The 21,955-nt window shown below is 44.2% G+C and overlaps 1 protein-coding gene across 1 annotated transcript in view; it reads left to right on the top strand.

Annotated features, from left to right (window-relative positions):
* The first annotated feature begins 1,428 nt into the window (after nt 1-1,428).
* The window catches only part of LOC149329363 (uncharacterized), a 40,360-nt gene continuing 19,833 nt past the window's right edge, over nt 1,429-21,955 (top strand). Inside the window, exons 1-7 of the mRNA XM_089559232.1 lie at nt 1,429-7,294; nt 8,631-9,351; nt 11,796-11,822; nt 12,183-12,328; nt 12,540-12,696; nt 13,409-13,617; nt 15,486-15,632. Coding sequence (XP_089415358.1) covers nt 7,180-7,294; nt 8,631-9,351; nt 11,796-11,822; nt 12,183-12,328; nt 12,540-12,696; nt 13,409-13,617; nt 15,486-15,632 — 1,522 coding nt within the window. The 5' untranslated portion in view covers nt 1,429-7,179. The remainder of the gene's footprint in view (nt 7,295-8,630; nt 9,352-11,795; nt 11,823-12,182; nt 12,329-12,539; nt 12,697-13,408; nt 13,618-15,485; nt 15,633-21,955) is intronic.

Genomic DNA, 21,955 nt, shown 5'->3' with positions numbered 1-21,955 from the left:
AGAAACCAAACATTGAAAATAAAAATAGAAAGTTAAAAAAAGTAAAAACAAATGACAATCGTAGCAAAGGCAGAGTCAAACACATGAAGCAAAAGCAGTCAGAACCCGAAAAAAACAACAAAAAGGAAAAGGTAAAAGAAATAATAAAATTAACAACCCACCTAAACAAGCAACAGACGGCCGCTAGGAATGCAGGGCTGAAAAGACGCACAGTACATGACGTCGCAAAAAACTATCAAGAAAGGACACTTCGTTTCTACGGAGGGGTACTGAAGAGTCGCTAACACAAGTACTTCCCTTCTTATTGATCATAAAAGCCTCAAGAATTTCACGTGCCACCTTATCGCAACTCCTGCCCAGAATCCTTATTCCGTTTAGCACTGGCTCACACTTGCAATCTTTACAGTGTAGAGGCAAATTCGACACACCTTCGTTTTCTAACGATTTTTCTAATGACAGGGCACGGGAGCATAAAAAATCGTTAGAAAATGGAGGTGGGTCGAATTATGCAGGGGTTAAAGGTTTCTTGTTTGTTATCCTGATGTTGCTGCTTTTTTTTTTCCATGTGTTAGGTTCGGAGCGGTAATGTGATCAGTGTCATGCCTGAGCTGTATGTTTAAATATGCCACTTTTCCATGTAATGAACAGTTGGTAGTGTGCGCATGTGGTGTCCCTTTCTTGTTAGTGTCCTTGTTGCGCCGCCGTTCATTTCAAAGCATACGTCTTAGATAATATTCGGCCAATTGTGCTAACTTCAAATCTGTCGAAATTAATAGAAAGAATAGTGCATAGTCGTCTCACAAAACGTGTTCAAGATGTTGATGGCCTTTTCTCAACACAGGTTTGCTTTCGTCACGGATGCTCTATATATTCTGCGCATGTGGATCTAGAGAGTTGAGTCTGGCTCTCGATATGCAGAAGGGAAGTTTCAGCTTTGGTGACTCTTGATGTAGCACATGCCTGTGATAGAGTAGAACATACCATTTTACTTAACAGACTTTCGCAGTTAGAGCCTCCAACCTACATTTATCCGTGGATATCTGAATTCCTGAAGGACAGACACATTTACTGCACAGATGGAACCCTATGTTCTAATACTTATTATCATTCAAGAGGAGTGCCGCAAGGTTTGCTGCTATCACTGCTGCTTTTTAATACTTTGGTCAGTGACATCCCCATTCGTCCTGATATAACAGTTTTTTTTTTTCGCTTCGGCCAGGGATATCCATTCCCTTTACCAGATTCTGCAGGGATATTTTGATGCTGTTGGAGTTTGGTTGCACCATATTAATTCATCCCTGAATGTTAACAAATGTTAAGGAGCTAAACACCGCAGCGAACACGGGACAGAGAAAGAAGACGACACTCTTCTTTCTCTGTCCCGTGTTCGCTGCGGTGTTTAGCTCCTTAATGTCTCACCAACTGGCCTACACATCTACCCTCCAAAGTTAACAAATGTGGCATGCCGGTATTTGCTCCAGACAAGCCTTTGCACATTTCATTAGTCCATCGCTCTAACCAGATTCCACAAATGGAATCCGTTAAATATCTAGGTGTTACTTATCACCCAGCATTAGTTTGGAGCCTTTATAGAGAACAACGTATTTAAAGGAGAATACGCTCTAGGCCGGCTGAGACGAATCGGCAGTAAAAAGTTTGGGATGCGCCGCGACACATTATTGTTACTATACAAAGCCTATGTACGACCTGTACTTGAACTTGGTTGGATTCTGTTTTCTAGCAGCGCAGAGTACAAGATTCAACCCTTAATATTACTAGAAAGACGAGCTCTGCGTCTCTGCCTTGGTCTCCCAAATTCAGTTTCAAAAGCCCTACTTTATCTCAAAGCCAGTATCCCTGTCCTAATTTCCCGCTTTCAAGTACTCGCGGTGCGAACTTTCCTCAGTTCGTTGGACCCGATGACTGATGTCAGGCTGTGTGAGGTATCAATGATGCGGCTGCGGTGCAGGATTCCCAGTTTAAATTTATATCTATGCTGATGTGGATGGTCACCGACAAAGCTATGTGACTCATTTGGGGAGTTTGCATCTGTGGACCATTTGCTTCTCTACTGTCCAAAGTTCGCACTTCAGAGAAAATGCTTTTTCTGCGTCCTAATATAACCGCTTCACAGGAATGAAAAGTGTATATGATATCCATCAGTTCCACTAAATGGTCGATTTTAAAAAGCAGGACGACATTCCATGCCAGTGTATTTCTTGTGTTTCTGTGCTGTGCCTTTTTTGTGTGTTCTCAGTTTTGCAGGCTTTGGAGTAGCACCTGTAGCCAGGGGAAGAACATTCCAGTGGAAGAACTGCAGCCATCGTATGCCGACCCGTAGCTTGGTGCTCCTGTCCTGTAAATATATGTATTGCGGGATGTGTCTTTATACCAGGCACCAAGAAATCTCCCCTAGATAAATAGATAACTATTGGCATCCCTATGGATCAGGCCTTTGTGGAGTGCCATCTTGCCTAATGAGTTAAAGTGGTTCATTGTTTTATTTTTGTACTGGCCCTTCGTATTTGTAAGCTTTGTGTCCTGTTCTGTTTATTTCTGTTCCCATTCAAGGCTATTTTTTTCTATGCTGTATTTCTTCGATTTCTGGGATGCGTAGTGCAAATTTTTCATTCTGCTTTTTTTTGGAGTCTGTTGGCTCATTGGCCATTGTGTGTTCTTGTAAGAGTTCCTTGCAAATTACGCACTAGCTCCTCCAGGCTCGCAAATTGTCCTGCCTTTCTTAGTTGTGATAATGCCACTTCTTCTGGCCATCATTTTATTTGTTTCATATCTGCTTTTTTGTCTGTTATTTGGCAAAATATTTCTGCTAGGAAGTTTCAGCGGAAAAGAGTGTAAAAGTAAGGCAGGAGTGATTTTGCATTCCAGTTGGATATTACACTTGAATTCGCAACTGAAGCATTCTTTTTCTGGTTGAGCAAATGTTTGTTTGGAAGTGCACATACTTCTCATGTCCCGAATTGAAAATACTTTATTGAATTTGTATTGGCTGGTTGTAATGCTTAAATATTGCCATATTTTTATGTTTGATCGTACCTTCAAAGAGTCAGTGCATGACATCTCATCCTGGCCTACGTACTGTGTTGTCAGGTGTCACGACAGCGACCATTATTCAACTGCCACAAACGTAGTCATGTGATGTCACAAGTAAAAAATTTTTATGTGGCAAGGCATAGGGTTGCATTGTAAGCTGGCAGTTGGTTAATGCTTTGTAAAAAAACCTCAGTGTTGGATGCGTTGCATTATCCTCTCACATTCCTGCAGCCGCATATGTGGCCACAAAGCATGACCAGTATCTCATTCTCTTATCTGCTGCCTGCTTGGTAATCTGGTCAGTCTTTTCGGCCGCGCATATGTTTGCATATAGAGGTCTGAATTAAGGCTCACGAACACATATTCTTGGTCTGACGCTGTTTGGGCTAAGTTTATGCCAAAAGTGGACAGCTTATCTACGTGTCACAAATGTTATGCTGATTGCTTATCATTGTAGTAATTTGAACTCTCCGCAGCATGGAGGGACTGGAACAAAGCTACCGGCTCATTATCTGCACCCGCATAAAGTTAGCAGTGGGATTGGGACAAAATGCCGTCTTCCTAGCTTCCGCAGAATCCTCTTCTTCGGTCGGCCACAGACGTCGCCAGCCTACCTCGCCCTCAAGTACCCTTGGTAGCAGCAGTAAATCATTCGTCGACTCTGCTGTCTGTAGATTAGAAGGCATAAAAATCTGAAGCATGCACCATTGTTGTGAAAGCGACCCAAGTCATGAAAGCGCTCATGACTTGGGTCGCAGCTTGAATTTCAGTCTGGATTCGACTCGCTGACCACTCAGATAATCACCTGAATATGAGCCTGAGTTTGTCTACTCATGACTCAGTGCGTTGATCTACTACTGCATTATATGTATTCAATACACAAGGCATATGAACAATGCAGTTGAGGCCTTGGAGACTTCTCCTTACGCTACCATGTTCTGTTTCAAATTGCCGTCATGAGGAGCAGTATTAAGAGGACACAGAGTACATGCTCGAGGAAGAACCTTTGAAGGCAACCTACTGCTACGAACATATGCAGAACCTTACCTTCACTTATGTGCATGTGCAAAGTTAGGTGCATGAGAATCCATCTGTCTGTGCTAAGGGAACTATCCAGACCAGCTGTGCTAAAAATATCACAAGTGGCATTGCATTTAGCTGGTAGAAAATATCAGTTTTAAAAATGTGTACTTGCAGTTTACGCTACATTGCCACGACAGAATATTTAGTCAGACGTGGATTTTGTGCATTGTTACTTCTTAGTGCTTTGCCATTTGCACAAAAGCAGACTGGCCCCACTGCTTGCGGCATTTGTGTTTGTTTTGTAGTGACGCTCATTTCTACTTCATTATTTTGCAGGCCATTATCGATAAGCCAACGTGTTCAAGGTTCCAAAGGAAGAAACCTTCAATGCCATGACTGTCAACCTTCCATGGCTCCATTGCCTGATGCTCATTGCATGTGAAAATTGCATGTGAAATGATCTCAGTACTCTGTGTCTACATACAAAATTAGATGGAAGTGTTTTTAATGATTTTGCTTGAATTACAGGGATTTAAATGATTATGAAGATAAGGACCGTCCTGAAAACAAATTTTTTTAGTCAACTCATTTTGAAAATAATATAATTCTTTCCCCAGGACTGACGTTAGGCTTTGATGGAGAGGCAAGGAGGGAATAACGGGAATGAAAATAGGCACCAAGTTCTTTCCTTTTAGCCCAAGGGTCGTGTAGCAGAACTCACTGGCGTGTAATGGTTGAACAGTTTAAATTAAGCTCTCAGTGGGATTCCCGTTTCAGTCGTGGTACTAACAGGACACCTGACCACTTACAGCAATGAGGGGAAGCCTGTAACGTGTGTACTCTTGTGGTGGGCAATTATTAGTGCTCATAGAATCACAATATTTGGTCACTCAGAGGCTGAATGGCCATGGGGCATTCCAGAAAACAATGGGTCGAATTGGAATATGTTTTAGGGCAGTTATAACATTCAGGAGATGTTGCATATTTTTTTTAGGAAAGTCTGCTGGTGTCAATAGGACATCGCATGTCACTTAGCAACTTAGTTAAGCGAAGAATTAAAAAAAAATCATCTTGTGTGCACCTTTAGTAAAAGAGGACCATTGGTTCCAAAATATTATCCTCAATGAAAAATACAAATGGCAGAAAATGATGCCTTTCTTTCTGGTGCAAAATGGGGTGAATCCGATCCCATCCTGTTATTCAGAGACCAAAGCAAGATCACCACTGAGATGGTGGTCATTGTGAAAAACTTCATGTGTGACATTGCATGAAAGCAAGAAATGCAGTTATGCCAGTACTTGTGCGATCATTCTGTTATGTGGATGAATTAATTTTTTTCATTTATATATTATTCTTTTGTTTTTCAATCGAAGCAGAAACATCAATTATGACAACTTCATGTATTGGAACTGTTAGCCTTTCATGCCTCTGTGTCTGACACATCAATCTTTATCCTGATTTTTGTGCTGTATGAACTCGAATCTATGAATGCTTGCTTACGTAATTCGATGTAACTCCACCACTTTGTACTCATCCTTTGTGTCCTGGTTGGGGCTTTGTGATGACTGTAGCTCTGAAAACCTGTGCTGTATTCTGTGGTAAATTTTATATTCTATTGTATTCGCTGTTTACTGGTTTATGGGCATCCTTTTGGCTTTGCTGAAGAGTACACTGTGATTAGTGTACTCTTAACATTAGTGACTTTCCAAACTATAATCAATGCTGTGCTCATTTATCCTGCATTCTGACATCGTCCATTTCATTTTGAGGCCTTTTTAAGAGCAGGTTACATTTATTTGTATGGAGTACACTGTGACAATGTTTGTTTTAGTTTTCTAACAGTACTGAATGTATATCCGCACATCTGGAATTCATCGTGTATGGATTTGATGTCATGGTGTTAGTGTGGGCTTTGATTTGTTTTTGAGCTGGAAATTGTGTTATTATAATGCAAAGCAATTTAAAAAAATTGGCCTATGTTTTTGTTATGCTTTTTGCTCTTGTGATGTTATACACTATTGCACAATGCAGTGCCAGTTTTACCAAATTTACTGATCCCCAGTGTTCGTTCTTTAGTTGTGCCCGTCCAGTTCCCTTGCATCACAAAATGTCCGTAAAACGAGTGTAGTGCTAGCTGTGATTTCTGCTCATGATAATGCAACAACTGATGACAATTGTCGCACCTTTACTTGCTGTTTCTCGCCACATTCAGTCTCCCTGCAACTGTGGTGAAGTCATCGGAGCGTGCATCTTGCATGTAGGAGTCCCAGTTGTGGTGACGAAATTGCCTTGTGCCGCGGTGCTCTTTGACCAAAGCCGCCCTTGCGTCATAAAATTTCATCACTGTCATCATCAGCTCTCACTCTCGTTGCTGTCCAGTGAGCTCACCTCATCATCATGTTTGCAGGGATGGACTTCTTCACTGCCTTCCATGGTGTTAGAAAAGCTGGTCACCATAAACCTCATTTAGAGCAGCGCATTGAGAAACTCATTCACAATAGTTTCTTTCTCTTTACCCCCCTGGTTTGTTGTCCCAAAATTTGTGACGCGGGTGTTGCACGAGTAAATGTGGTATGCTCTAACTGCACTTAAGACAGAGTAGTGTACAGTGTCAGATGTGCTTCTGCTCTATTAATTGCACTCTTATAGACAGTGGAGGCGGAACATCATGTTGGGCATATTTGCAACATTCACGGGCAGCTTTAACCTGGGCATTTTTACCAGTAGCCATTTTCAGGAAGTTTTTCCCTGTGCTTAATACAGCTACCACAAATGGTTTAATAAAAAAAATAGTGGCTCTCTCAATGTTTTTTATAATTAACAATGAATAACACTCATTAATTCTTAAGCCTTTGTAGGCAGACTCTTACTGTCCACCCCATGAAGCCAGAAATGATGCAAATTCATTCTTCAATGCAATAGCTGTTTGCCCGGTTCCAGTAGGCCTTTGTAGGCAATTATCAGTTTTTCGTGAGCATAAGTATTGCAGTTATCTTCATGCAGAACTAACACGAATGTTTGCTGCTGAACACACTTCCGTTCCAGCTCGACCTACACAACCCGGAAAAGCTGTTTTACGTGATTGTATTCCATATTCACCGTGTCATGCACATAAAACCACATGAGCTTAGTGTCTTCATGGATGCAATCTGGTCTTCACATGCAGGCTTGCGCTCCAGGGGCCACAAACATGCTGTACCTTCTGGACATCACTCACCAGGTTAGAATCTGCACTTTTTCTCCATATATGCTCTCCTGAAGGTTGTTTCTCAAAGAGCAGTTTGTAGGATATGGAAGGTTCAGTTTACGTAACTGTGGTGAATGATGGTGATATATGCCTTCGATTTTCTGGAAAGTGTTTTTCTGTGATTTGTTAACTCTGATCACCGAACTGTCACTGCTGTGAGTTCTGTTCATTGATGCAAGAAATTGCACAGGGGACCAAGGCTTCCTTAGGCTTTTGGCCTCTAGCCTTGGCCTACCTACACAGACCAAATAAAAGAAAAAAAATGCCATTGGGCTAAGCTTAGGCGACAGCTACTTGTTTAGCTGTTGACCCTTTCCGGTCGAGTGTATTTTTTCCAGTGACTACTACATCGGTCAGCATTCTTTTGGGCCTTCTAGCCCACCGCAAAGAAAGTGACTGCCACATCAAAATTTGGTTATAGACACGTATTTAAAGCATTTTTGTTCAGCTTTGGTCGGTCTCATCCGTACTTGTTTAGAATGTGGTACCTCGCCGGTGGAGGACAGGCTTCCTCTCGCCAGTCTTTAACAAAAAGCACCGTCTCCCGTCTGCCTCCTTTTACCATTCTCTCACTGCATACTGCTCGCAATCCTTGTCGCAGGGGGCACATAGTTTTCTTTGTCATTAAAGTCATCTTCTTTTCCTCAAAGTCATTTCACAACTTTCAATAACATTCGCCTACTGGAATGGAAGTCATGCCGTGATGTTTTGGCATCATTTGTTGCCTTTAAAACCATGTCATCAATGAAATAATTTTGCATCAGTGTGGGGAGCTATCCTCGGAAGGAAAGCCAAATAGTGAATTTGCGGGCTACAATAATTCTAACCAAATGGTGCGAAATTTTCTCTGCAGAAATGGCAGGCAAAACTGTGTGTCAAGCCATGCCCTGAACTGACCGGACATGCAATTTTCCGCTGTCGGGCACAGTGCGGCAAATGACTGGAAAGGGTTAAGCCCACTTGGGTGGGCTTTGGGCAGTGTTTGTCATGATGACAGTTTATGTAAGCGTGAGGGTCAAATGCAGCAACTTTGGATGGATTACAATGGCTGCCATATTTTTTTTACCACTGATGACATTTCTTGTAGCCTAAATGTTTTTTTGCCTGCATGTAGAATTGACTGTAGAGGCATCTTGTTTCAGGCCTGAGTTAGCTCTTTAAGGCTGATCTGTTGAATGAAACTTCTGATAGACATCAACAGCTTTTGATGAGTGTTTTCATTGTGTTCAACATTTATTCCTTACTCCAAGTGAACTGTGGATTGTTAGTTCTTGCACTTTATTTAAATTACTCTGCCTGTGCAACACAGGTTCAGTCGTCACGCAGGGCGACCATGACGCACCTGCTGTGGAAGATCCAACCAGTGAAAAGCACCCTGTGGGCCACTGCATGGAATCTACTCCTGGTATGGGTAACCACCAGGGTAATCCCACGGGAAATAAGGTTCACAAATGCACCCACTGCAGCAAGAGATTCAAAAGAAGATACCATCTAGTGCGGCATTTCATAGTCCATACAGGCGACCGTCCATACCATTGTAACGACTGTGGAAAGAACTTTGCTCTAAAGTCCAACCTAAAGGTACACGAGCGCACTCACACAGGTGACCGCCCATACCACTGTGACCACTGCAGTAACAGCTTTGCACTGAAGGCCCATCTGGAGTCACACCAGCGCACTCATACAGGCGAACGTCCTTACCATTGTGGCCATTGTGGTGACAGCTTTGCACAAGCTGTCACCTTAAAGAGACACGAGCGCACTCACACAGGTGAGCGACCTTATCGTTGCGACCACTGTGGCAGCAGCTTTGCTCAAAGGAGCAGCCTGGTGGTGCACATCCGTACCCACACAGGTGAAAAGCCATTTCAGTGCCAGCTGTGCCCCATGGCTTTTGTGGTACGTTCAGCCCTTGCGACTCACGTTAGATCCCATAAGGGCATAAAGCCCTTCCAATGTGACTTGTGTCAAAAGAAATTCAGTGTGAAGAGCAATTTGATCTACCATAAGAAGGCTGCTCACAAAAAATAGCAGTGGTCCGTGGTGCCCCTGGTACAAATGTTTTGCTAACTTCCAATTTGTGTAAAAGCTAGCAAGATTCTAGCTGACCAGCCTATGAAAGGTGCTGGTAGCTGACCTGCATCATTACATTTGTAAGCTTTGTTCATTTTGACAAACTTGTCAGGAAATGCGTTTTTGTGCCTTCAGGCTACGTACACACTCGCACAGAGTCATCCCTGAAGACGGAGAGGGAGCATGCTATGCTGGGAAACTCACATGAACAGAAATCAAATCACTGTCACACATGAGTAGCATCACTTCTTGTTGGACCGAGACTTTCAAAAACATTGTACCCAGTATTATTCTCTGGCGCTAGTGTTCACCCTGCCTCAATAAAGAGATTTGGGGGGGTGAAAGGTTGCACAACAATTCATTTTATTTGTGCAGTCTGAGTGGGACAATTTTTGTGACACTAATTATAAATTCACTTATTAATATCACTGAACCTGTAAATGTTTGTCTGCCAATAAAGGAAAACTTGTTCTTGTGTAAATCTTTGTGTTTATTCCAGCAGTGTTAGTGGCAGGAATGAATAGTGACAGATAGGGGTCCAACATCAAAATGATGTGTCTTGTGTTATTTTGCAGGCTTTAAGAGTTCTTTGTTCCTTGCAACGAAAGCCAACAAAAGAATTCACTAACATGCATCACCATTTCCCACAGCGCTCTCTCTGCTGAATATAAATGGCGTAATATTTGTGGAGTATTGTTTCCACACCATCTTTAATCTATTTCTTCTGTATGAATAGTAACTGTTTGTGACCATTTCACTTCTGCATATGAGAATAAGATGGCCTACTGCCCCTATCGAACAATAACAGCACGAAAGCCTGAAGTTTTTGTTTTATCCATATTGTGATAGATGCTTAACGCCCACAGCCACAGCACATCTTCTCGTCACCATCGCACCTCTTCTAACATGAGCTCCGCTATCTCTTGCTAAACTAACGTATGTGGGAAACCCTACTTTTTGACTCTTGCATGGGGTTCCCGACTAAAAGGGGGGGGGGGGTGAGTCGTGATGTCACTGTTAGTGCGATAGTGCAAAAACCCCGCCTATTGCATAGCGCATTGTAATCCATGCACCTCTGGTGTTCCTACAGCAGAAGTAGTGCCAACAATGCAAGGAGGGTCCTTGTTGCGTGTAGGTTCAATTTCTGAGCTTAACTTCTTTCCCGTGGCAACGTCAGCTGGCTTGTCAAAGTTCACATCTTTTTGTGTGTGTATATATATATATATATATTAGCAGTCTTACCATTTTCAGTGCAAACTTGTGTTCCCCTCATTTATGTGCACTTTTTTCATCCGGCATGCAAAGCTGCTCGTCACTTGCTGTTTGTTGTTTGGGGAATGGAGCCTCCTTGGAATCTGTTTTATTTTTATTTCTTGGGGTGGGGGTGGTGGCATTTCATGTGTCGACCTTCACATGAATCGGGCCTTTCTTCTGGTCTTTTGAAATATGAGTTATGAAGATTTTACTACTCGTCATGCTACTAATTAGTGGCCAATTATATGTGAGTTCATGGAATTCAGTTGGTCACTCGTTTTGCATGACCCACCGCAGCGGTGGCCTTGCCGTTTGAGCATCCGCCTCACATGCGGCAGGTGCGGGGTTCGATCCCCAGTGCCGCCGGGTACACACCAGCGTTATAATGGGTACAAGCTTTCCCCTGCCTGGTGCTCGGCTTTTCTAGGGTGAAATGCTTGGGAAAAGGGTCTTTGAGCCCACCATGAGTAGAGGAAAAAACATTGCGCCATGGGGCTGTTTGACCACAGATGCCCTTGCCCCATAAAAATTCATCATTATTTTGCATGACGTACCACATTTCACGTTATATACTGTTTATGCTGCCTAATCAAGAAGTACACACTTCTGTGCATGTCTTGTTTTTTTTTGCTTGGTGCTGTGTCTGTATTACTTGCGTTCTAAGGTCCATACACTGTTCTGAAAATAATAAATGCTGCCCATTGATCTTCTGAAGTTTGTTTTAGAGTGAACAGACATGTGATATTCGGTGCAATATTCAAAGGCGTTTTTTCTTCACACTTGTGTTCAATTTGTGTTCCAAATTTTCAATATTTGCATGTCGCAAATTGTTTTGCATTTTATGACCTGATGACTCTGCGTAAGGGAGCCAAAACTAAAAGCTTGTTGTTAAATTTTGGAACCTATGGATGACAGCACAAAAAATTATTACAGAAACAAGTAGTGTTTTTTCCAGAAGTTTGTTTAAGCTACTGGTCAATACTACAAAAGGGTCATTGTGAAGGAAACCGAACATAGCACTGTACGGCAATCAGTCGGGTTAGCAGGTGAGATTAGGAAGCTTGTGGGAATGAGGTGGCTGTGGCTGACAAAGCAGTGGGTGTGTTTGAGGTGAGCGAGATAGACTTTTGTGGTGCTGTGAATGTAGTGAGGGCCACCAAAATGAAAAGAAAAGGTTTGTTAGTAATTATACTAGTCACCACTTTTCCACGAGGCCATACTGAAGCAGCCATATTGTCACTCGCAACCTGTGGACTCTGAAAGAACAACGAAGAAGTGCACACTCAAAAGGAGCTCGGTATCTTCCCACTGATGCATGGGGCGCTTCTTTCTGTGTGTCTACTCCCCATGCTACGTGCCAGCTTTTGGTGTGCTTCGTTGTGAATGCCACGTGCCAAGCAAGACGCTACGCCTTTTGCCTTCGGAAAGGAAAAATTCCTCACTATGTAATAAGTCTACTATTTACAGTTGGAAGTTGGCGCCTGTTTGTTGTCTCCTCGTCTCTTTTTGTTCTTGTGAAATTATTTGCGCCTAGGTGGTTTTTACCGAGTTTCAAGTTCCTGACATCATTCATTAAATTGTCCATGATGAATTCTCCTGGCATCAAGATCTTGGCCGCCGCAGTGAAGATCCGTATGAGAGCTGTTCTCTGCGGGCAGCTGCAGCCCATCGCTCCCTCTGGTGGGGTTTGTCCAGTCACTACCCTCCCTGTGAAACTCGCATTGATTACTGTTGTATCATAGAAGGGTTAATTAGAAATTAAGAAGCAATAGACGCAGCATATGGTCGAACCGATCTGTGCTGTGTACTTCTGCGAGGCAGCGCAGGAAGTGAAGACGCAGTTACGCTGTTGATGCACATGAGGGTTGAGGAGTGGTTGCCGGTTCTGCAGCAGGTGAAGCCAGGTGCGATGACGGGCTCGGGCTAACATCAGCGGCTGACATCAGCTGGGTTGAAGGCGCATCCCAAGATGAACCCTGGACCACGGTCCACGTTGCTCCACAACCTTCCGAGGCTCCGAAAACCAAGCTGACAGTTTGCCTCGTACAGTGGGCTGTTGAACACGCACGTACTGGCCAATCTGGAATTCACTACAATTGGCGCCACACCGCTGGCCCGCATAAAGCTTGCACTGCGCTTGCTTCTCCTCAAGCCTCTGCCGCTTTTGTTGGATGACGTTGAGTCTTGTGCGGGGCAACCGGTCATGAAGCAGGACGGCTGGTGCAATTTCTGTCGTCGCATGTGGCGTACAGCGGTAGACACCGAGGTACTCCACAATAGGTGTACGTAGGTTGCGTCGCTCACACAGAGCCAGCTGAATATAAGACTTGAGCACTTGATTCAATCGTTCAACCAGTCCGTTGGCTTGGGGGTGATGCACCGACGAGTTGCAATGGCGTATCCCCGGTTCGCGGGGGAAAATTTGCATGGCCACCGATGAGGATTGTGGTCTGTGATCAGACACAATCTCTTGAGGGTAATCCGCTGCGGTGGCTCAGTGGTTATGGTGCTCGGCTGCTGACCTGAAAGACGTGGGTTCGATCCCGGCTGTGGCGGTTGAATTTTTTTGGAGAAATTCTAGAGGCCCGTGTACTGTGCGATGTCAGTGCATGTTAAAGAACCCCAGGTGGTCGAAATTTCCTGAGCCCTCCACTACGGTGTCTCTCATAGCCTGAGTCACTTTGGGACGTTAAACCCCATAAACCAACCAACCAACCTCATGAGCAAAAAGGCCTAGCAGAAATTGTTTAACTGTTTCAGTTGTGATGGTATCAGCGAAGAAAATCTCTGGCCACTTACTATAATAAACCATGAGAGTGATCGCAAAGCGGCAGCCACCAGGAGCTTGGTCGAAAGGCCACACGACATCAATGCCAACTTTATCCCAAGGTTTCTCTGGGAAGGCGACAGGTGGCAGGGGAGCTGCTACCAGACGGGCCGACTTGTCACAGGACTGGCACACGACGCATGTCCGTACCAATTCTTCGAAGTACTCGTCCATTCGCCGCCATTAGGCGAGCTCTTGCAGCCGACTCTTCGTGTGGCTGATTCCGGGGTGTGACTCATGCGCAATGTCCATGAGGCGTCATCGCAAACTTTCGGGAACAACGAGTCTGTCTCCTCAATACAAGACGCCCTGCACGATGGACAACTCCGAGCGGAGGAGATAGTATGACCTGAGGTTCTCCGGGAGAGATTTCTTGTGCGGCCTTGTCGTAGATGTAAAGTGAATGGCTTGAGCAACTACCAGGTCGCTGATGGTTGCCGCTTGTAGCTCTTTTAAACTCACAGCTGGGGATAGTAGGCAGACGAAATCGTCGTCACTCGCATCGAACTCACTTGGCTCACTGCATGATGTGGTCGGTAAGGGAAGGCGAGACAGAGCATCCGCAAAAGAGATGTCATTGCCTTTACGGTACTCTATAGTATAGTTGTAGCACCACAGGTCAGCCGACCAACGTGAAATTCACAGTGACCGATGTCTCGTTCCTTTCGTCGACAGCAAAGTGACGTGCACTGTGGTCGGTGCGTAGAACAAAAGGCCGGCCCCAAAAGTACACATGCCAGCGTTCAAATGCCTAAACTCAAGCTAGGGTCTCGCGTTCGCCAACAGAGTATACTTTCTTTCTTGGGGTGTCAAGGTACGGGAGGCAAACGCAACACTTTGCAGGGAATGGGCGGTGTCTTGCTGAAGCGCCACCTCAAGGCCATATCCTGAAGCATCAGTCGTTATGACCACAGGAAGGGCAGGGTGAAAAAAGTGCGACGATTATGGTCGCACGAAAAAAGAGGCCATTATGGGTAATGAATGTGGTCAATTCCCGACTCAAGCCTGAGCGGTACTTGATGGTAAGCTGAGGTGAGGGCCAACATAGAAAAATACTGTGACCCAGCCAGGCTATGTATAAGTTCTTCCGTTTGAGGGAAAGGAAAGCTGTCAACCACAATAGCCTTGTTCGGCTCACGCACATTCGGATGGAGCCATCCTTTTTCTGAGCAACGATGATCGGAGAAATCCATTTGGAAGCGTTGACCTGTTCAATGATGTCCTGAGCTTCAAGCTTCTGGAGTTCCTCGGGCGCTTGCTGTCGAAACGGCAACCGTCGGAGCTTGCAAGCAACAGGAGAAACGGAATCCTGCACTCTGACTTTGTGCACGGAGCCAAGGGCAACTCCGAGTTCCTTGGAGAAGAGATGTTCTAAGTGTGGACGTAGCTCAGGAGGTAACAGAGGCGTATCAGGTATCATGGAAAGACATTTCAGTGATGCACCTTTGATCTTCATTTATAGGGCTGCAATGGAATCCAGACCCAGCAGCGTTGTTCCTCCTGAGACAACGTACAAAAGGATGCAGGCGATACGGTCATGAACTTTGCTGTGGCAACAAAAAACCCTTGTACTATAATCCGAGACTTCGAATAGTCCAAGAGTTGAACTGTGCTTGATTTAGTATCAGTGAAAAATCGGTGGTACGGGTCTTCAGAAAGAATAGACACGGGTTAAGCGGTGTCAGACGGGAAGCGGATGGACTTGCCTTCAATCAAGACCGAGGCAAAAATTTCGTTTTTTTAACCTTCAACCTTGAGAAGGGACGCACTGCTGAATTCATCCAGCATTGACGGTGTGTCAGCACTATCTGCGACTTCCTGAACTTGAACCGGACGCTCGGACGACTTGCAGAGAGAGTCTAACTGGCCCATCTTGCCGCACCGACGACACTTGCGGTTGTGGGCTCGGCATGGGGGTTGTTCGCCGGGTGGGCCCTAGAACTGCAACGGTAGCACATTCACTCTGGTATTGCAGAAGAAGGTTGCGATGGGTGACTTTGGCACTTGCAGCAATGGGCCCGAGGTGGTGCTTGTCCCGATCCGCACTCGCATCCAACACGCTGTACTGGGGCGACCTCCTCAGCCAATTCCCTGGCTTAATTCACGGGAAGCTTGCTCGCACGGCGCGCGACAGCGCCAAGGAGGAGCCTTCATTGAGTAGGCACTCATGCAAATGGCAACTCGTTGTCTTCTCCACCAGCTGTCCCTTATCATATCGTCCGCCATGTTCCCAATTAAACGCGCAGTTGCTGACAAGGCTGTGAAGGACAGCGGTCGACGTACTCATCGGTTGTCTCTCGGAGCCTGGACTCGACGGCGAAAGCGATGATGTGCGCGGCGATTACATTCATGGACGATTTGTAATGCTGCGCCAAGATGAACATCGCCTCATCAAATTCGTCACGGCGGGGCGCCTCGTCACCGCGGAGTGCGATCGATGCAGTAGCTATAGGCGCTGCAGTGGACGATGGCGGCGAGTGTATATAAAATTCAGGGGGGCACTTTGCTGACCGAAAGTGCGGTGAGGCTAAAGCCTTAGGCGTGGTCTTGCTGCTTGTGTCACTGATGAGTGGTTAAGATGTTCAGCTTCGCCTAAGAGTGGAAGGCGACAGCGTCTTGCAACGCTGCCAGGGAGTTCACTGAAATCAGCTTAGCAGCACAAACCAGCAGATTCCCAGTTTGAAATTTTCACCTGGGGAAGGAGTTCGCACCCTGGGGTATCACCTCCTTTGCTCCAATACGAATGCGCCGATATCCGTTACAACTACAGAAGTAGAACGTTAGGACCTAAAACAGCTACGAATTCGCGTAGCCTCCAAAGGATCTCATTGCATAGCGTCACCTAATTGTTTTTTTCTGAAAACAAGCCCATGCAGCAGCTGTATTTTAAAACTCTGCGCATGATCAGGTCCTTGTAAACAAAGGCCGTGGCCATGCAAAAAGTTCAGGGTACGCGTGACATGCGTTGCGTGCGGCATCAAGCTGGACGCGCGCATTCAGCGCGTCGGCGGAGTGTGATGTCAATGAAGTGGATATCTACACTGATGGTTTCTATTCGGGCAGTACGCAATGGCGAAGAGCAATCCATCGTACGTATAAGTCAAGCCGGATATAAAATTCGGATATAAAATTCAAGCATTGCGCTTCATCGGTGCGATATCGAAACCAACACTGTCGAAATTCGGTTTTGCTTTCGATCGTCCTGGAAGGTCACAACTGATAGCCAGTTTTCAATCAACTATACCTTGTGCACAAATCAAACTTTTGTGCGTCATTAGTATTTCATTAAGGCTGCCTATATGGTCCTCATTATATATATATTTTTTTATTTAAATATGCCCACGCAAACCATGCAGTTGGCGCAAGCTGCATCGGGGGCGGCATCAACAATGCACACTTTTCCTGTGTTGCCGGTCGTGCCAGTTCCACAGTCTGTTGCTTTAAATATTCGTTTTTGTGTGTTGTCAGTGTGTGAGAAGAATAAGCTTTGCAGAAGGAAATCTATGCGCATACAGAGCATGGATAACGCCGTGCGACCCGGTGAACGTCACTTTTGCAGCGTGGGCGTGTGTTGACATGGTCCGTCTTTGTGCGTGCGTGCCCAAATGTCACCGCGCAATCACGAAATATCCGGGCTTATTAACGCCTTTGCCAGTAAGATGGAGGCCGCAGAAGTGTATAACCGCAATTTCAGACAAATTTTCTTCAGTGAAATTTGCTGGAGTTATAACTGTAAACCTGTCACTTCAACACTTGCAACTTCGGTAAATTACACAGCTGTACTTGGTGTTGGTTTATGTAAAATCATTAGATGTGTATCTTCAGCTGTGTCCATCTCACTGAATCGATCGCAAGTGAACTTTTCATGTCTTATTTCTCTTGTAGCAGGCTTTAACAAAGACAGCTTGTTCTTGGAGATCGCGCCGTGTGGATTTCTTCTTGGATGTCTGTTCTTCTGTCTTCGTAATCGCAGAGGAAATGCAGCAGTCGGTTATTTTTCGGTCTAGAGCTTTGCGGTAAAAAGGGTGATGATTTATAAATTCTGTCGCGGGTTCATGGTACGCTATGGTGACTTGTGGAAGCTGGTGAATCATATCCCGATGACGGTCATGCAATTTACGCCGCAACTGGTAAAACAGCTTCACGGCATATCACCATTGTTTTTTTTTTCGTGTACGGAAGTAGTCTCCATGGCGTGCAAGTATAAAATCCTCTTTTCTTGTCCTAATACAGCAGCTCCACAGGAAAGAAAAGTGCATGGTATGCTTCGGTTCCGCTAAATGGTCTACTTTAAAAAGCAGGACTACATCCCATAGCATAATGAACAATGTTGGTGTCGTTTTTTTTGTGTGTTTTGTGCCTTTTTTTGTGTTTTCTCAGTTTTGCAGACATTGGAGGAGCACCAGTAGCCAGGGGAGGAAGATTCCAGCGGTACTGCTGCCAGCCTATGCCGACCCATAGCTTCATGCTCCTCTACAGTAAAATATGTATTGCAGGATGTGCCTTTGTTCGATGCACCAAGAGATCTCCCCTTGATAAATAGATAACTATTGGCATCCCCTTTGTATCAGGCCTGTGGTGTATGCCACCTCGCCTAGTTAAATTGGTTCATTGTTTTTCCTACTGGCTCTTCCTTTCTTTAAGCTTTTATTAATCTTGGTACATTGTTTTTGGTCCCCATTGAAGGCTATTTTGTTATTCTATGCTGTATTTCCTCGATTTCTGTGATGTGTCGGGCAATTTTTCATTCTGATGTTTCTTGAAGTCTGATCGCACATTAGCCATTGTGTGTTTTTGCAAGAGTTCCTTGCAAGTTACGCACTAGCTCCTCCACGTTCACACAATGTCCTGCCTTTCTTAGTTGTGGTAATGCTTCTTCTTCTAGCCATCATTTTATTCATTTCATATCTGCTTTTTTGTCTGCTGTTTGGCGTAATATTTTTGCTAGAAAGTTTCAGGTTAAAAGATTACATAAAAGTAAGGCAGGAGTCATTTCTGCATTGTGGTTGCATATTCAGCTTGAAATCAGAACGGAAGCATTCTTTTTCTGGTTGAGCAAATCTTATGTTCCCAGTCACGTCCCAAATTGAAAATACTGCATTGAATTTCTATTGGCTGGCTGTAATGCATCAATTTAGCCATATTTCTATGTTTAATCATACTTTCAAAGGGTCAGTGGAGGAGATCTTTTCCTGACCTCCGTACTGTGTTGCCACATGTCAGGCCAGCGACCATTAGGCCACAGCCACAAATGTAGTCGTGTGGCGTTAGAAGTAAAAATTTTTCTGTGGCAAGGCATAGATTGTAAGCTGGCAGTCGGTTGATGCCAAGGTGAAAAAAACCTCAGTGTTGGACGCACTGCATATTCTCTGACGAACCTGCAGCTGCATTTGTGTCCAGATAGCATGACCAGTTTCTCATCCTTTGATCTGCTGCCTGCTTGGTAGTCTGGTCTTACTTTTCGGCCGCGCATACGTTTCGCTTTAGAGATCCTAATTAAGGATCATGAACGCATGTTCTTGCTCAGACGCTGTTTGGGTTAAGTTTATGCCAAAAGTAGACAGCTTACCTACATGTCACGAATGTTATGCTGATGAAACGAAATACCATCTTCCTTGCTTCGGCGGAATCCCCTTCTTCGGTCGGCCACAGACATCGCCAGCCTGCGTTGCCCTCAAGCATCCTTAGTCATGACAATAAATCATTCCTCCTATCCGCTGTTATTAAATAACGAGGCAAAAAAATCTAAGTGTGCACCGTCATTGCGAAAACACAGATCATATCAGCCTGACCCGGACTCGCTCACGAATCGGGTCACAAGCTGAATTTGAGTCTGGATCCTCACTCGCTAACCACTCAGATAATCACCTAAATATGAGCCTCTGTGAGTCTCCTCATGAGTCAGTCCACTGATCTAGGACTGCATTATATGTATTCGATACACAAAGCTTATGAAAAATGCTGATGAGGCCTTGGAGACTTCTCCTTAATCTACTACGCATTGTTTCAAATTGCAGGCATGAAAAGCAGTATTAGGAGGACACAGAGTAAATGCTTGAGGGAGAACCTTTGAATGCAACTTACTACTACGAACATATGCTGAACCTTAGCTTCAGTTCTATGCATGTGCAAAGTTAGGTGCATGAGAATCCATCTGTCTGTGCTAAGAGAACTATCCAGACTAGCTGTGCTAAAAATAGTACAAGTAGGATTGCATTTTAGCTGGTGAGAATATCAGTTTCAAAAATGTGAACACTGCATTGCCATTGCGCTTCTTTTTCCCTATCGATATCCTTTCACAATTTGTGCCTGCAGAAGAAGGAAAACGACAATGTGTGGTCGGACGTGGATATTGTGCATTCTTACTTCTTTGTGCATTGCCATTGGCACAAAGGCACACAGACCCCGCTGCTTGTGGCATTTGTGTTTGTTTTATAGTGACACTCATTTGTTCGTTACTTTGCAGGCCATTGTCGATAAGCCAATGCGTACAAGGTTCCAGAGGAAGAAGCCTTCAATGCCACACCTGACAGCCTTGCATGACTGCATTGCTTGATGCTTATAACCTGGAAAATTGCATGCGAAATTATCTCAGTGCACTGTGTCTATGTACAAAATTAGATGGAAATGTTTTTAATGATTTTGCTTGAATTAAAGGAATTTAAATAATTATGAAAATGGGGACAGTCCTGAAAACTTTTTTAGTGAACTCATTTTGAAAATAATATAATTTTTTCCCAGGACTGACGTTAGGCTTTGATGGAGAGGCAAGGAGGGAATAACGGGAATGAAAATAGGGCTGCAGCTCGGGTGCTTAAGATATTAGATAGCAATTGCCGCGGCCGGCAACACTCTTTTGCTTCACTTTTTATTTTTTAAATAAACCACTACCACCACCAAGTTCTTTCTTCTTCTTAGCTCAAGGGTCATGTAGCAGAACTCACTGGCGTGCAATGTTCAAACAGTTTTAATTAAGCTCTCAATGGGATTTCCGTTTCAGTTGTGGTACTAACAGAACATCTGACAACATAGAGCAATCAGGTGAAGCCTGCATCGTGTGTACTCTTGTGGTGGGCGATTATTAGCAGTAGTAGAATCATTATTTGGTCACTCAGAGGCTGAATTGCCATGGGGCATTTTTGATTGATTTTTTTCAGTTATACAGTATTCTTTAATTTTTGAGTCGAAGCAGGAACATCAAGGATGAGAATCACGCACATTGGAATCATGCACATTTTGTGCCTCTGTGTTCGGCGCCTCAATATTTGTCCTGATTTTCGTGCCGTATGACCTCAAATCTGCGAATGTTTGCTTACGTACTTCAATGTAACCACCACATTTTGCTCCTGGTTGGGGCTTTGTGAAGAGAGTAGCTCTGCAAAACCTGACCTGTATTACGTAGTGAACTTTATATTCCACTGTATTTGCCACTGTTTACTGGTTTTTGTTTGTGCATCCTTTGGCTTTCCTGAAGAGTACACTATGATTCCTTGTGGTTGTTCATAAGTGAGTGGCGTCATTTTGTCATTGTACATAGCATTACTGACTCTGTCCAAACTATCTTCATTGCTGTGTTCATTTAGCCTGCATGCTGACATCGTTCATTTTGTTTTGAGGCCTTTAAGAGGAGGTTACATTTGACTGTATGGATTGTGTTGTGACAATGTTTATTGTAGTGATCTGCACATCTGAGTGATGTTGATCTGCACATCTGGAATTCATTGTTTATGGATTTCATGATGATCTGCACATCTGAGTGATGTTGATCTGCACATCTGGAATTCATTGTTTATGGATTTCATGTCATGATGATGGTACGAGCTTTGATTTGTCTTTGCGGTGGAAATTGTTTTATTATAATGAGAAGAAATTTAAAAAAATTGGCCTATGCTTTTTTTTAAGTTGTGTGCTCTAGTGATGCTATAAACTGTTGCTAAGCGCAGCACCAGTTTTACGACACTGACCTGCAGTGTTCGTTTTTTAGTGTTGCCTTACTGGTTCTCTTGCATCACAAAATGTCCGTAAAATGAGTATAGTGCTGCTATGATACAATTCATCATTATCATCACCAGCTCTCACGCTCATTGCTGTTCAATGATGTGACCTCATCACCGTGTTCCCGGGGATGGACTTCTGTGCCAGCCATGGTGTTAGAAAAGCTGGTCACCTTAAACCCCTTTCAGGGCAGTGCATTGAGAAACTCAGTCATGATAGTTTCCTTTTTTTTCCTCCTGATTTCTCGTCCTAGAATTGGAGATGCGGGTGTCACACAAGTAAATGTGGTACGCTCTAACTGCACCTAAGGCAGTGCAGTGTGCCGTTTCAGACATGCTTCTACTTGATTAATTGCACTTTTGGACACTGTGGAGGTGGAACATTATGTTGGGCATATACGTGATATTCATGGGCAGATGTAACCTGGCTGTTTTTACCAGTAACTATGCTGTAAAGTCTTTTTTTTTCACTCTGTGCAGTATAAC

The sequence above is a fragment of the Amblyomma mixtum genome, chromosome 9 (assembly GCF_055824585.1).
Source record: "Amblyomma mixtum isolate Tamu chromosome 9, ASM5582458v1, whole genome shotgun sequence".
Taxonomy (NCBI): domain Eukaryota; kingdom Metazoa; phylum Arthropoda; class Arachnida; order Ixodida; family Ixodidae; genus Amblyomma; species Amblyomma mixtum.
Note: the sequence above shows the minus strand (reverse complement) of the source record. Positions and strands in the feature narration are given on the sequence as shown.